At 30.2% G+C, this 16196-nt stretch overlaps 1 protein-coding gene across 1 annotated transcript; it reads left to right on the top strand.

Annotated features, from left to right (window-relative positions):
- Window positions 1-8695: 8695 nt before the first annotated feature.
- LOC126686904 (caffeic acid 3-O-methyltransferase-like) lies at window positions 8696-15909 on the top strand. Its single transcript, XM_050381194.2, has 4 exons — window positions 8696-9232; window positions 11108-11418; window positions 13735-13799; window positions 15474-15909. Exons 1-4 carry the CDS (start codon window positions 8709-8711, stop codon window positions 15795-15797), a joined length of 1224 nt encoding a protein of 407 aa, XP_050237151.1. The 5' UTR covers window positions 8696-8708; the 3' UTR covers window positions 15798-15909.
- Window positions 15910-16196: the final 287 nt, after the last annotated feature.

Below are 16196 nucleotides of genomic sequence, written 5' to 3'. Positions count from 1 at the left end.
GCAGATTTTAATGACTGAACCTCTTCCTCCTATCAACAAAGTTTTTCAGTTAGTGATCCAAAGTGAGAGGCAGCTAGCTGGGAACACTAACCTGAGAAATTTGGCAGAATCAAATGTAATGTTTACAAAAGGTCAAACACAGCAAAATAATTGTGAATATGAGGAAACAGAAGAGCAATCTGGTTTTAATCATGAACCAAGTGTGTGTTTTGCTAGAGGAAGAGGGTTTTATAGAGGAAATAACAATAAAAGGTTCAGTACCTTTTATTCTCCAGGAATGAAACCTAAGTTGTGTTCTTATTGTGGAAACACAGGGCACACAGTTGATATATGCTACATGAAACATGGTTATCCTCCAGGCTATCAACCAAGTTACCAATCCAAATTCAAGACTGATGGTTCTTATTCAAATGCTGTGGAGTTTGCAGGATCTAACTCTACTGAAGTAAATAATGCCAATGACAATGCGGTTTCTTTTTCTCCTTCAGGAACAGTATTTCCTTTTTCAGCAGAACAATGTCAAAAGTTAATGCAGTTGATTCAACAAGATTTGCCAGGTGCTTCTGGTGTTTCTTCAAATGGCTGCACTTCACATGTTAATGCCTTATCCACAAATCTGCAACCATCTGCATTATCTGCTGATTTTAAACCATCATCTACTGATATAAATGAAGGTATTTCTCATTGCCTCTTTACTTCAGTATCATACAAAAATAAGTGGATTTTAGACACAGGAGCAACAGACCATATAGTCTGTAATTTATCCTTCTTTCATTCTTATCAAGCTGTCAAAAATGTGCATGTTAAACTTCCCACTGGCCAGCTTATTCAAGTTGAAAACATAGGAATTGTACATTTATCTGAGAAATTGATTTTGTACAATGTGCTTCATGTTCCTGAGTTCAGCTTTAACTTGATCTCTGCAAGTAAGTTGACAGATGATCCAAGGGTTACTTTGATTCTTCATCAGAATTCTTGTTTTATCCAGGAATTGATTTCATGGACAATGATTGGCTTAGCTAAGAAGCAAGAGGGGCTTTACATTTTGCTACAAGATCATATAGTAGATTCTAAATGTAATAGTGTAGCTAAGAATAAGAGTACAAGTTCTATTTCAGATCTTTGGCATAATAGACTTGGGCACTTATCTCATGCCAGATTAAAATTAATAAAGCAAATTGAATCTCATGTCAATGATTCAAATTTGCATGCTTGTGATGTATGTCATTTAGCTAAACAAAAGAGAATGCCTTTTCCTATTAGCTCTTCTGTGAGTAAGTCTATTTTTGATCTGCTTCATGTGGATATTTGGGGTCCAGTTTCTGTTACTTCCATACAAGGCTACAGATATTTTCTCACAGTTGTTGATGATCACTCAAGATACACATGGTTGTTCCTAATGAAGAATAAATCTGAGACCAGGGGAATTCTTCTTAGCCTTGTGACACATGTTCAAACACAGTTTGACAAGACAATCAAGATAATAAGGACTGATAATGGGATGGAGTTCTCTTGTCCAGAATTTTACAGCAGATTTGGCATTGTGCATCAGACAAGTTGTGTGCATACTCCACAACAAAACAGTGTGGTTGAAAGGAAGCATCAGCACATTCTAAATGTTGCTAGAGCCCTTAGATTTCAGTCTAACATGCCTATGAGGTTTTGGTCCTATTGTGTGACTCATGCTGTATTCTTAATCAACAGGATTCCTTCTCCTGTCATTCAAAATACTACACCATACATGAGACTGTATGATAAAGCACCAGACTATTCTTTCTTAAGGGTGTTTGGTTGCCTCTCTTTTGCCACAGTTACTGAGTCTCATAAGTTGAAATTTGATGCAAGAGCTATGAAATGTGCATTCCTTGGTTATCCTGCTAACACTAAGGGATATATCATGTATGATATAGTTACAAAAAAAACCTTCATTTCTAGAGATGTCCATTTCTATGAACAAATATTCCCTTTTTCAGTGTCAGTCCCCACCACAGTATCCAATCCAGATTCTATACTTGATCTGGATTATCTTTCATTACCTGCAAATTCTTATACTCCAGCTTCTTCACCTTCACCACCTTCACCATCTCTTCCATCTACAAATACCTGGAATGCAGCTCCTCTTCCTAGTTCTCATTCTACTCCTGTCTTTCAAGAAACTGATTTTCCAGTTTTAAGAAGATCTCAGAGAACTACTACTATTCCAGCTCACTTGAAAGATTATTCTTTGACTTTACCTCATACTACCACTCCTCATTCTATCTCTTCTGTCATTTCTTATAACAGGCTTTCTGCTGCTCACAAGCAATTCTGTCTATCTGTTTCAGCCATTTCAGAACCTAAGACTTATAATGAGGCTCTAAAGTTTCCTTGTTGGCAAGAAGCAATGTCCAAAGAAATTGCTGCTCTACAGGACAATCATACATGGGTTATTACAGACTTACCTTCTGATAAACAACCTATTTGTTGTAAGTGGGTATACAAGGTCAAATACAAGTCCAATGGGGAAATAGAGAGGTGCAAAGCAAGGTTAGTTGCTAAGGGTTATACTCAGCAGGAAGGACTTGATTACACAGAAACTTTCTCACCAGTGGCTAAGATGACTACTATAAGGGTTTTATTATCTTTATCAGCAGTTAACAAGTGGCACCTCCATCAATTAGACATCAACAATGCTTTTTTGCATGGTGATCTTGATGAAGAGGTTTATATGAAATTTCCACCTGGTTTCAATGATCAGTCTAATCATAACAAAGTCTGCAAATTGCAGAAATCTCTTTATGGCTTGAAGCAGGCCAGCAGGCAATGGCATGCAAAATTGACCTCAGCATTACATGAACATGGCTTCAAAACATCAGCAACAGATCCATCTCTCTTTATCAGACAAAATCCTGGTGATTTCACAGCTCTGTTAATCTATGTGGATGATGTTATAATTGCTTCTTCTTCTTTGTCTGCAATTAAAGATATCAAGTCATTCTTACATGATCAGTTTAGCATCAAAGATCTTGGTTCCTTGAAGTTCTTTTTAGGGCTTGAGGTTGCTAGATCAGACATTGGTATTAATCTTTCACAAAGAAAGTATGTCCTGGATTTACTTTCTGAAAATGGTTTGACAGACTGCAAGCCTGCTCCTACACCAATGCTGAATTCTCACAAACTGATTAAAGACTCTACTGATCTATTATCAGACAATACTGCTTATAGAAGGTTAGTTGGCAAACTTTTATATCTTTGCCATACAAGACCTGATATCTCATTTGCAGTACAACAGCTTAGTCAGTTCTTAGACTGTCCTACACATGCACATTCCAAAGCTGTTACTAGAGTCTTAAAGTACTTAAAAGGTTCTCCTGGCAAAGGAATCTTTTTTGGATCAAAATCAGCTTTGACACTACAAGGTTTTTCAGATTCTGATTGGGCTTCATGTCCAGACACCAGAAGATCTGTTTCTGGTTATTGTGTTTTCCTTGGTAGTTCACTGATCTCATGGAAGTCCAAAAAGCAGACCACTGTTTCTCGTTCTAGTTCAGAAGCAGAATATAGAGCTTTGGCCAGTCTTACATGTGAACTTCAATGGTTGGCTTATCTTTTCACAGATTTGATTCAACCTGTGATGCTTCCTGCTCAAGTGTATTGTGATAATAGCTCTGCTATTCAACTGGCACACAATCCAGTTTTTCATGAAAGATCTAAGCACATTGAAATTGATTGCCACATTATCAGGGACAAGATGCTTTCTGGATTAATACATCTTCTTCCTGTTGATAGCTCTAATCAAGTGGCTGATTGCTTTACCAAGCCACTACCTCCTCATGATTTCATTTCTGCAATTAGCAAGCTGCAGTTACAGGACCTGTATACTCCAGCTTGAGGGAGGGTATTGCAGCTTCTCTATTCTTCCAAGTCAGCAGCTCCAAGTCAGCAGCTTCTTTCCAGTCAGCATTGCTTGCAGATTAAGCCAGCTCATGACAGCTCACATCCAGCTCATATCCAGTTGGCATCCCACGCATTTCTTATGCTCTTTTTTGATTGGTTGAAGAGTGAAATGTGTGTTTGTTAGGCTTGTAACAGAATGGCAGTTACTTATGAGCCATTTAGTATAAATAAGAGACTTGATCTCTTTGCTTTGTAATCTTGAATTTTAATCAATAAAAGTTCATTTTTACAAATTTGATATAATTAGTCAACTATTTTCTTCTTTTTAGTTTACTATTTTTGTTTTTAAATTGGTTGTCTTTTTTTAGAAGTAATCAAAACGATGATTCATCATTAACAACATAAAAAAATTCCATATGGATTTCCCTAAAAGAATTAATAACATAAAAACATTCCATATATAACTAAAAAGCAATAAGTGACACTTTGATAAAATTTATGTTAAAATCCAGAAAAATGTTTCTCTACTCATTCAGGAAACTTATACTTATGGTTTTTAATTTTTTTATTAACATCTTGGAATTTAATATTACAAAACTATTTGAATAACAAAAACTTAAAAATTCTACTTAAAAGGGATAACAATTTTTTTAGGGAAATTCATATGGTTCCTTTTTATATTGCCTATGAAAACCCTTAAAATTTGGACATTGCTATTTTTTTAGAATAAAAATAGTAGTAAATTAAAAAGAAGAAAATAGTTGAATAATTATAAAAGGATAGCAATGTCCAAATTTTAAAAATTGCTCTGGCAATATCAAAATTTGCTCCGGAAATATCGCCACCCTAAAATAAAGTAAGATAATAATAATGTTAATAAAGTAGAATAAAATAATATAATAATAATAACAATATGAATAAAATAAAGTAAAATAATAATAATAATAATAATAATAATAATAATAATAATAATAATGATAATATTATTAATAAAGTAAAGTAAAATAAGGATAATATCAAGATAAGGACTAATGTTAGAATTTTATGTATTTTAAATAAAACCCTAATTTAGCTAAGCGTATATAAAAAACTCTTAACTATTTTTTTTTTATCTATATACAATAACAAATACAACAAAAAAAAGACATAAAATTATGGCCGTGTTATTCAAAATTGATTCTTCATTTGAAGATATAATTTTTTTTCTCACTTGTTCTACTAGGAGTATATTTTTTGGACAAATAATAATTTTTAGAATTGTTATTGGGTAATTATACTTTTGATGTTATGTTTAATCGCTTTTGTTTTGAATTTTTTTTCATGGCACGGTTTTTAACGATACTCTTGTTTATATTTAGTTTGGATGTTGGTACAACAATTTGGTTAAGCTTACTTTTCTTTTTATTTAGGTGAATATGTAACCTCTACACATATCATAGAGGACACAAAAAATATTGGCGTTCTTTTTCTTAATTCTCGGTATAGTTATTTTTATTCTTTCAAAAATAATAATTCTGAAAACAGATTTAATCCCTTTCAAATTATAAGAACAGTTATATTATATTTGTGTTCTAAATTTTATTGATTAATTTAATCTGACTTATTTAATTCATTTAATCTGAATTATTTGATTTTATATCATGTATCCGTATAATCGATTTTCATATTGAGTTCCATTATTTTTAAATGAGTATTTGAATTTGTTAAAAGGTTTTTTAGACTTTTAAACTTTAATTTATATGTTGGTAAAATGTTTGAATCAGATTAGACTTGGATCACCCGATATGTGAGGGTAAGCTTTAGTTGTGGTAACTCGGCTAACTCACTAATTTGGGATTTTAACTTAGTTTTCATGTATTGAACTAAGTTATTTAAATGGCTTCCGGAATATGTTTTAAAAGTGAGAACTCAATAAGACTTAACTGTTATTTGATTTTGGCGATTGTTTGAGTTGTGTGATTACTCTATATGTGGTTATACTTTGGCTTGTGTTGTGCTAATCATATATGGCATCTAGTACTCCTTAAGAGTTAGGATTGATTTTGATTCCTATTTATGTTTTATTAGACTCGTCAGCTGCTCGTGTTTCCGAGTCGAACCAGGGTTAGGTTGCTTGCTAGGAGTTTTCACGTGGATTAGTAAGCAGTGAGTTTATATTGCTATTTACCGATTTATTAAGTAAATTGTATGTTTTATTATATAAATGTTTTCGAACTGGTTTTCGAATCAGTATGGATCTGGATTAAAACGAGCCACTCGATGGGTATCATCGAGACTGTGTGCACGAGGTAATTACTTTGGAATCGGCGTAGAGACGTCTCGCCTACTTTGAATCGACGAGGACTTATTCCCGTCTATTTTGGGATTCGGTGTTGATTCGTCACACCTACTTTGGGATTGATTCAATACTTATTCCATAATGTTAAATACATAAAGGTTTTTCCCTTAATAAATGTAAATAAGCTCCAAACGCTTCCCGGCTCTCTCGTAAGTCCAAAATCGCTCTAATAAGCTCCAAAACCATCCATTTACGTGCATGTACCTGAAATACTTGGACATAACAATAAGAACCAAAACTAACATGATTTCGACATTAAATATGCAATAAAAAGACCTGAGAGTACCTAGAAAATAGGAGTATTTCTACTTCTATCAGTCGTATGAACTCATCTCATTATATCTGACCTCGTTGTTAAACCATTTTCAGGTTTACAGTTTTGACTGAATAGTGGATCTCCATTTTGATTGATTCTTTGAAGGTTTATTTTTTGTTTTAAATAAAAATGTCAAACTTATTTAAAACTCTTAGATCGCAGTAGTATTAGTTATGTCTTTATTATTTTAGACTGCTGTTGTCAGATTAGTCTGAATGTTGTTTTATGCATAATGATATGTTATTACTTTGGATTTGAATTTTTTTTATATACTTGGCATGTTGTTGGATTGTGTCGAGATTTTGGTTTTATTGTTGTTGAATTATATTGTTTATATGAATTGTTAGTTTTAAATTGGAGTCTCGGTTGCTCCCGAGTAGTGTTTTATGCATGTTATGTATTTGTATGTTATCTACGAGGCTAGCTACGGATTTCGGAGCTACCACTCCCATATCCTAACGCCGGTCACGATCTACGAAATTGGGTCGTGACAGTTTTCTTTAGTTGTCACTTTAGACAAATATTTTTGTCTATCAGTAGTTGTCACTTTAGGATTTTCATGAGGTATTTACAATATTCTTTCAAATTTAACATTTTTATTAAATTACTTCAATAAATGTTAGTTCAATTTTCAAGAATAAATCATCCAATAGTGGGGTTAGTAACTCTATTTTAAAATTAATCATTTCAACAGTAATTTTTATAAATAGGTTAAACTAATTTTTTTTGTAATTTAAGACAAAAGAAGTATTTTCTTAATCCTAGTAATTTACCTAAAAGCGAAATCTAAGTAAAAACGGAAGGGGTAATTCACTAGAGGGGGAAAGAAGAACATGAGCAGGAGTTGAAGATTGAAATCAAAAAATGAATAAAAAGTGATGAAAAAATATAAATTAATTTAAATATACCCTACGGTATTTATTTAACAAACATTTGTGAGAGAAATTAAATACAAACATTGACAGTTTGCTATCTATTGCTTATTTTATTTGAGCTATATCCAATGTTTTGAAAACCAAACCGGCCGGTCGAACCAGATTAATCGGGAACTGGTCGAGCATCTAATCCGGTTACGGGTAAAAATCTCATAGTTAAAAAACCAGTCAAAAATTGGGTTGAATCGGAAAAATTTGGTTTCTGACCAAAACTGGATGAATCCGGTATTTTAAAAAAGTGAGTGGAAAAGTCATTTTTTTTTTCAATTCGTTGTCCCTACACATGTGTCAATATTTGACACAACACATTTATTTTTCTCTTTCTTACACAACACTTTCTTTTTTCTCTCTCTTGTAGTACATTTTTTTCCTTTCTCTTATACACATTAATTATTCTATATATTTTTAAAATATTTATTATTATTAATTAATTTCACATAATAAAATTTAATATATATAGTTTATTTAAATATTTTATTACATTTTGATTTATTAAATTTAACTACTGAAATTAATAATTACTTTTTAAAAAAAAAGTTTTTATACAATAATTTTTTTATATAAATATTGATCAATTATTATTATACTTCACAAAATTAATAATTAATTTTAATTAAATATACCATTGTATTTTTTATGTATAACTTTTAATTATATAATTTTAATTTAATTAATAATGAAAAAGATTATTTCTTTTAATAAAAATTAATTATTCTATATATTTTTAAACATTGATCACTTACAATTATATTTTTTATAATAAAAATTTAAAATAATTTTATATAAATATTTTTTTATTTAAAAGATTAGGTATTTTAATTTAAATCATTTGTATTTATTAAAATTAAAAAATTCGATCCAACTCGGTTAAATTAGTCAAACCGTGAGTCTCCGATGAAGTCGGTTCGTTTCCCGGTCCGGTTAAAAATATTGGTTATAACTCGTTGTTTTTTATGCTCTATATTGTTAGGTTTTATAACATGTGGCGTTTTTTTATGAAATATAAATATGATGCGGCACAATATGCATAAGCGGGTTGTCTCTAAATATGCATGTACATTTTTCATGACACCTGATGAAGTTAGAAAGGAAATTTGTTCTACACGTATAACTCTATTTTTGTGCAGTAGTGAGGGTTCTCAAATAAAGGGAAAATGAAAGTCTTAAAGCTAAAAAAATTTAAACATAAAATTAATGGCATATTAGTAATAAGTAGAAAATGTATTTTTGGTCCAACTTCTCAATGCTATATATATATTCTCCACCGCTCCACATTGCAGACATCTTAGGATTTCTTTTTAATATACACATTTTCTTTATCAATTCTCTAAAAACAGAAAAGGAAGAAATGGGATCAATCGGTGAAACTCAAATAACACCAACACAAGTTTCAGATGAAGAAGCCAACCTATTTGCTATGCAACTCGCAAGTGCATCAGTACTACCGATGGTTCTTAAATCCGCCATTGAGCTTGACTTACTTGAAATCATGGCGAAAGCCGGTCCGTCGGCACTTCTTTCGCCGGCTGATCTCGCTTCCCAGTTACCCGCAACGAACCCTGATGCGCCGGTCATGTTGGACCGCATCTTGCGGCTTCTGGCTTGCTACAATGTTCTCACTTGTTCTTTAAGAACTCTTGGTGATGGTGAAGTTGAGAGGGTTTATGGTTTGGGTCCAGTTTGCAAATTCTTGATAAAGAATGAAGATGGTGTCTCTATTGCTGCTCTTTGTCTCATGAATCAGGATAAAGTTTTCATGGAGAGCTGGTAATTATTATCTATATATTCTTCATCAGTTTACAATTTTTTCCATTTTTTTTATCTACTGGTATCGCTCTATGTGTTTCACACGTGGGCTTATAGTATGACGAACTTTGAATTTTTTTGATTCCCACTCAGATAAAAAGTTTCATATAATGGTCTTTTTTTTGTAGCATGTCTCTTTAAAGTAAAAATGAAATTCATCCTTCCGTTTTATCTCTTCCGATTCATCGATTTTGTCCAGATCCTCTTTTTCTTCGAAAAAAGGAAAAAAAAAGGATCTTCTTCAGTGAAATCCTGTTTAGTCCCCTCGCCAATTTTGAGAGAAGATGTTAAAGGGCTAAATGACTCTCGAAAGTCGTATTTTATATCGCATCAAGAGAAATTACGTAGATAAGATCATTGCTTGAAGAATTTCATTATCGAATTGGATCCCAGTAATAGCTACTGTCCAAAAGTGCTTTATAAAAGCCGGTCCACAGCAGTAAAACTACGATTTAATAATAATAATAATAATAAAATAGGGTAGTTATGTTTATATTTAATTAATAATAATTTATATAATTAATTGTATTTAGATATATATTAAAAAAATTAGAATAATAATTAATTAAAAATAATTTATCTTAGAATATAAATAAAATATATCAAATTGTAATTAACATATTAATTTATAAAAGTAGTTTATTTTAATTAGAATTTTTGTTGATTAATTAATAATTAGAATAATAATAATTAAAGTAGTTAATTTTAATTAATACTCGAAATAATTATCTTAATATAATATTATAAGTAATTTATTTTAATTAGTATTCTAACTCTAGTCAATTTAAAAAATGGAAGGAGACTAAATTTGAGGGGAGCCATTTCTTAATTTGTGAGCATAATGTTAATTGCAATTTTTTTAGAATTGGAACGGAAATCAAACTAGCTTCACAAAAAACTTATGTTTCAACAATTTAACTCAAAATTTCTAAATTTTAATTGATAATAATTATTAAATTGAAAATATATATAAAGTAGTATTCTAATAAAAAAGTTAAAAAATAAATATAAATGTAAGTGATTATTATTATTATGTTTTATTTTTTTCGGTTATATTTGTACTAACGAAGAGACAACTAAATATAAAAAAAATTATAATGATGAATTGACATATTTTTAATTTTTAATTTTTTTATATCCGCATAGAGAGAAGTAATGGTAAAAGAGGACTATACTAAAAAAATAGAATTAATGCCTTAAATTACCAAAACAATTCAAGAGACATTTGTTCTAAATAAACCTTTTAAAAACACTAATTTTAGCCAATTTTCAATAAGTACGTACATTTTTGTTTTAGCCAATTAATAAGAAATATATCAAATCTTTTTAATTTATTTCAATTATGGCTATTTCAAATAATCTTATAAGTATTCTTCAAAGAAAAAAAGGTTAAATTTGGTTAAAATGAAAATATTTGGTATTGTTTTTGAGAAATTTAAATAATTGGCTAAAATTAAAATATTTATATTAAAAATTAACTAAAATTGACGTTGTTGAAAAGTTTGATAAGAATTGTTTAATATTTTAAAATATTAGATAAAAAAAATATTATGAAGTGTGGCTATGCAAAAGAGAAAGGGTTAGCATGATAAAATGAGATCGCATAAAGCATCAGTATTGAGTTATATCTTGAAAACTGAATTTCGCTAGTCTTATGATTAAACCGTAGCTTACCTACTTAATCTGGGATACAATTGAATTTATATTTTTTAGATTTTGATATCTAAATAGACTATTGTTGACCCGTATTTGGTTAACCCGGTATGTAACATTATTTGTTGATATATAAAACGAAGCTGCAGATGAATAATGGTAACATTTGTTAAAAAAATGTAGGTATCATTTGAAAGACGCAATTCTTGATGGAGGCATTCCATTCAACAAGGCTTACGGAATGACATCTTTCGATTATTACAAAACATGTCCAAGATCTAATAAGGTTTTCTACAGAGGAATGTCGAATCACTCTACAATAATCATGAAAAACATTCTTGAGACATACAAAGGTTTCGAGGGTTTGAATTCGGTTGTTGATGTTGGTGGTGGAACCGGAGCCGTAGTTAATATGATCGTCTCTAAATACCCTTCTATTAAGGGTATTAATTTTGATTTGCCTCATGTCATCGAAAATGCTTCTTTTTATCCAGGTACATACTTTATTTATTTTATTGGCTTAATTATTGAAAAATATTTTCCTTTTTGACAATTTTTATTTATGGTTTAAATTTTTAAATTGTTAATTTTAGTTAATTTTTATATTTCATTATAGCCATTTGTTCAAATTATAGTGAGAAAAATAATCAAATAATGTCCTTTATATTATTTCAATTTGCATCTTACCATCGAGAATTCAAACATAAAGAATATATTTGAATATTTTTGCATTCCAATTTAAATAAATATCTCATTGGAACTAAAACTTAAAAGGGTATATACAAAACAAATTCCAACGTTTCACTATTATAACGATTTTATCCCAACGTTTAAAACGTTACGAATCTCAATTTTATGTATACGTGAAAGTCATATTAGATACATGTATTGACATATTGGCTAATAATCACCCACGGCCCCTGACTTTAGGGGTATCTTACGCTAAACCCCCTGATCTAAAAAAAGCTGCCGTAAACCCCCTAAACTTTACCTAATGATCAGCTAAACCCCTTTTACCCTAAAACCGCCCCAAAAAACCGCCCCAAGCTCTTTATTTTTTCAAAAATACCTAAAATACCCCTAAGGTCAATAACAAAAACCAAACCAACCTAATCTAACCAAATCTAAAATCATTCACCTAACCAAATCAGATATAAACCATCCAAATGATACTTAAATCACCAATCAACTCAATTAAATCAAACCATCCAACCGAAACTTTCACCCGCCGCCGCCGGTTTTTTCCGGCCACCACCGTCCATTGCCGGAAAAAAAATTATCCAAATAATAACTCCTTTAATTTTAAAAAATAATAATTATTATTTTTAATTTAAATTTTTTTTTTAAAATTAATTTAAACCCACCGCGGTGGGTCTGCTCACCGGAGAGCAGACCCACCACGGTGGGTCTGCTGTGCAGCAGACCCACCGGCCGGTGGGTCTGCTCTGTGCAGCAGACCCACCGGCGTGGGTCTGCTGCAAAGAGCAGACCCACCACGGGTCTGCTCTTTGAAGCAGACCCACGGTGGGTCTGCTATTTGCAGCAGACCCACCGGCGCCGGTGGGTCTGCTGCAAAGAGCAGACCCACGCCGGTGGGTCTGCTGCACAGCAGACCCACCGCGGTGGGTCTGCTCACCGGCATGAATTAAAAAAAGTATTTTTTTTTTATTTTTTTATTTAAATTAAAAATAATTATTTATTTAATTTTTAAATAAATTTAGGTTTGATTAGATTTGTTTGGTTTGATTTGATTGGGTCGGTTTTAAGTGTGGTTAGATTGAAGTTGTCTGGTTTGTTTGTATTTATTTACAGTTTTGAAGGGTATTTTGGTCAATTTATGCGAAAAGGGGTTTAGCGAGCGCCGCCACAAAGATTAGGGGGTTTACTGATCGTTTTTTTTTATCAGGGGGTTTGTCGTAAGGTACCCCTAAAGTCAGGGGCCGTGGGTGATTATTAGCCTGACATATTAAATCCTAACGTTTTGAATTTTTTTTAAAAAAAAAATTAACCTTTCATGTTTTTATATTTTGTAATCTAAAAAAGGAGATAAAACTGCCGAAAAACTGGTTGGTTCTACAAATTGCAAAAATAAAAAAAAAAGGTTGGAATTTGATTCGTAACTTTTTAAACGTTGGGATTAAATCTATATAAAAGTGAAACACTGAAATTTATTTTGCCAATACCACAAAATTTAAAAATAAACTAAAATTGACGATTTTAAAAGTTTAGGTCATAAATAAAAAAAAGTTCAAAAAGAAGGATACTTTTCATTGATTATGCTTTCTTTTTTAATTTTTAATGTTGCACGGAAACTATTTTTCTTAGATTCTTGAATTTTGGTTTTTATTTTTGGAGAAGTTCAAAATTTTTAAATATTATAGCGATCTAATCCTAAAGTTTAAAATGTTACATATCAAATCATAATTTTACATGTTTTTGTATTTTTTAGACCAATGTCTTTTCCGGTAGTTTTTTTTTCATACGTGTGTATGCCATTTGGTCATACAAACGTCTCGCTATGCCACATACAAGAAAGATATTTCGCTTATAAAATATAAAAATGTAAAAAGTTAGAATTTGATATGTGACATTTTAAAATTTAGAATTTGGTGAAACAATTCTATAATTTATGCCAATAATATTAACAAAGTAAACAAAAAATATACAAGGTTTAACTGAAATTATTATGTTAAACTATAATGTAATTTTATTCAAATCAGTTTCATCATATTGTAGATTTATGAATTTATTTTATATTTCTCAAAAAAAACATAGATGATAATTCTTTTGATGAATAATGGTGGCCGTAGGAGTGGAACATGTTGGTGGAGACATGTTTGTTAGTGTTCCTAAAGGAGATGCCATTTTCTTGAAGGTTAGTTTCTTATAAATTGTTGGAATTTAAGAATTTATAAATCTATAACATGTTACATTATTATTTTATTTTGGTAAGTTAGATATGATTAAACTGGAATTCAATATTATAGTTTTAATTTTTCTTAAGAGACTCCAGTAAAAAGATTAAGCGATAACTTCATTTAACAACTATTTTGCCACTTTAACTTTTAATGTAAAATTTATTATAAAAATATTTACATTTTAAAGAGTCCTATCATATGAATTTCTAAACAAATTATGTCAAGTTTGGTTAGTAAATTTAAAAATTTCTAAAAATTCCTTTATGTCAAAAATCAAAACCACATAATATTTAAATGAATTTATAGCTATTTTTAAATATTGATTAAACCATTGTAAGACCTCTAAAATATATGTTTTTTGTTTAAATAAAAACCCTCAACTTCAATTAGCTCGTTTTGGCCTCTATCTTTTCATTTTTCGTATTTATAGGTCCTTCGATGGATGTCCGTTCAAAGACACTCACCGAAGAGTCTATAAATACCAAAAATGAGAAGATAGGGTCCGGAAAAGCTAATTTAAAATTGAAGAATTTTTAAACAAAAAATGTATATTTTAGAAGTCTTAAAATGGGTTAGTTTTTTTTCTTAGGCCTAACACTTCATCTTCTTTTCAATCCTACCCTGACGTTGCATATCAGTCAATTTTACCCTATTTTGTATTTTTTTCTTTTCAATTGTACCCTAAAGCATAAAACTGACCTTTTTTTTATTTGACAAAAATTCTCTAAATTAATCCTTTTTGCATTACATTAACTTTTTATATTAAATTGATCATTTTTGAAGATTTTTTTTGAACTTTTGTCAAATAAATAAATGTTAATTTTATACTTCAGGGTACAATTGAAATGAAAAAATTTAAAATGGGATAAAATTGACAAATTTTCAACATTAGGGTAGGATTGAAAAAGGGATGAAAGGTCGGGGTTTTTTAAGGCATTAAGCCTTTTTTTTTTTTTGTTAAGAGACTTCAAAAAATTCGGGAGCTAATATAGCTATTATATCTTTATGTTTGTCCTAAGTCCTAGCCAATATAAATTTAACTTTTATTTATTTGCAAACCTAAATAAAAACTTCAATTTCCCCTTTTTTAAAAAATTTTAAAGATTGACATTTATTTGACTATTTTTTAAATTTATTAGCAAAATAATTATATTTATCCACATTTTTTTACCGAAATGGAAAATACATCTTTATAATCAATTCCTGACAATCTATCTTTTTTAATTCTATAATTTATGATAAATATATTCAACCTCCAATTTAAATCTATTTTCAAGCACATAAACTTTAGTTTAAACTCACATAACTCTTTGTAAATTGAGATAAAAATCAATTATATAAAATAATCATTCATCAAATAAAAATTAAATCATTAACTATAATAATAATTCTCAAAAATAGGTTTAAGATGACGGTTGATATATTTGTGACAAACTACAAAGTTGCCGTATCATATTATCACAAATTTTTAAGGATATATCTATCATTTTGGTCGAAGATATGAATATCTAAACAATTATGCAAACTTTTTTAATTCACATTGAAATAGAGTATTACACAGTAGAAAGTTAGAAGTCATAAAATTATAAAAATAAAGTGATATTTTAACACATTTGCATGTGATGTTGCAGAGCATATGCCATAACTGGAGCGACGAAAACTGCGTAAAGTTTCTTGAAACCTGTTACAATGCGCTGCCGGAGAATGGAAAAGTTATAATTGTAGAATACATACTTCCGGAGGCACCGGACAACAGCCTAGCGACAAAGGGAGCAGTTCAAATGGACTGTTTAATGTTGGCTTATACCATAGGCGGTAAACAACGAACTCAAAAAGAATTCGAGGCATTAGCTAGAGGAGCTGGCTTTCAAGATTTTCGAGTAGCGTGTTGCGCCTTCAATTACTATGTCATTGAATTCCTTAAAAAGCCTAATAGCTCGGTCAAAAATGCCTAGTAATTAAGTCTTTCATGATGCATTTGGCATTTTCATGTGTTTTGTAATAAATTAATTACTCATATAATTATAATAAAATATTAATAATTAAATTTTATCAATTAGTGAAAAATTGTGAATTAAATAACTATAGCTATTTGCAAAGGTTATGACATGAAAGGTTGTAACCAATGACGGACGAAGAAATATTAATAAAAGGGATCCAATTTTAACTATTATATTACATATAAAATAATATGAAAAACAATGTTTATGAAAAATATATAAAAGTATAATCATTAATCAGTATAATGTATCATATTTCTTCTATTTTCTTTTTCTAAAATTGTTTCGTAATTTTATCACGTGATATCAGCAAATATAGCTTTCTCAGTATGAACTACTAAACAATCATTTAAT

This window comes from Mercurialis annua, linkage group LG6, assembly GCF_937616625.2.
Source record: "Mercurialis annua linkage group LG6, ddMerAnnu1.2, whole genome shotgun sequence".
Lineage (NCBI taxonomy): Eukaryota > Viridiplantae > Streptophyta > Magnoliopsida > Malpighiales > Euphorbiaceae > Mercurialis > Mercurialis annua.
Note: the sequence above shows the minus strand (reverse complement) of the source record. Positions and strands in the feature narration are given on the sequence as shown.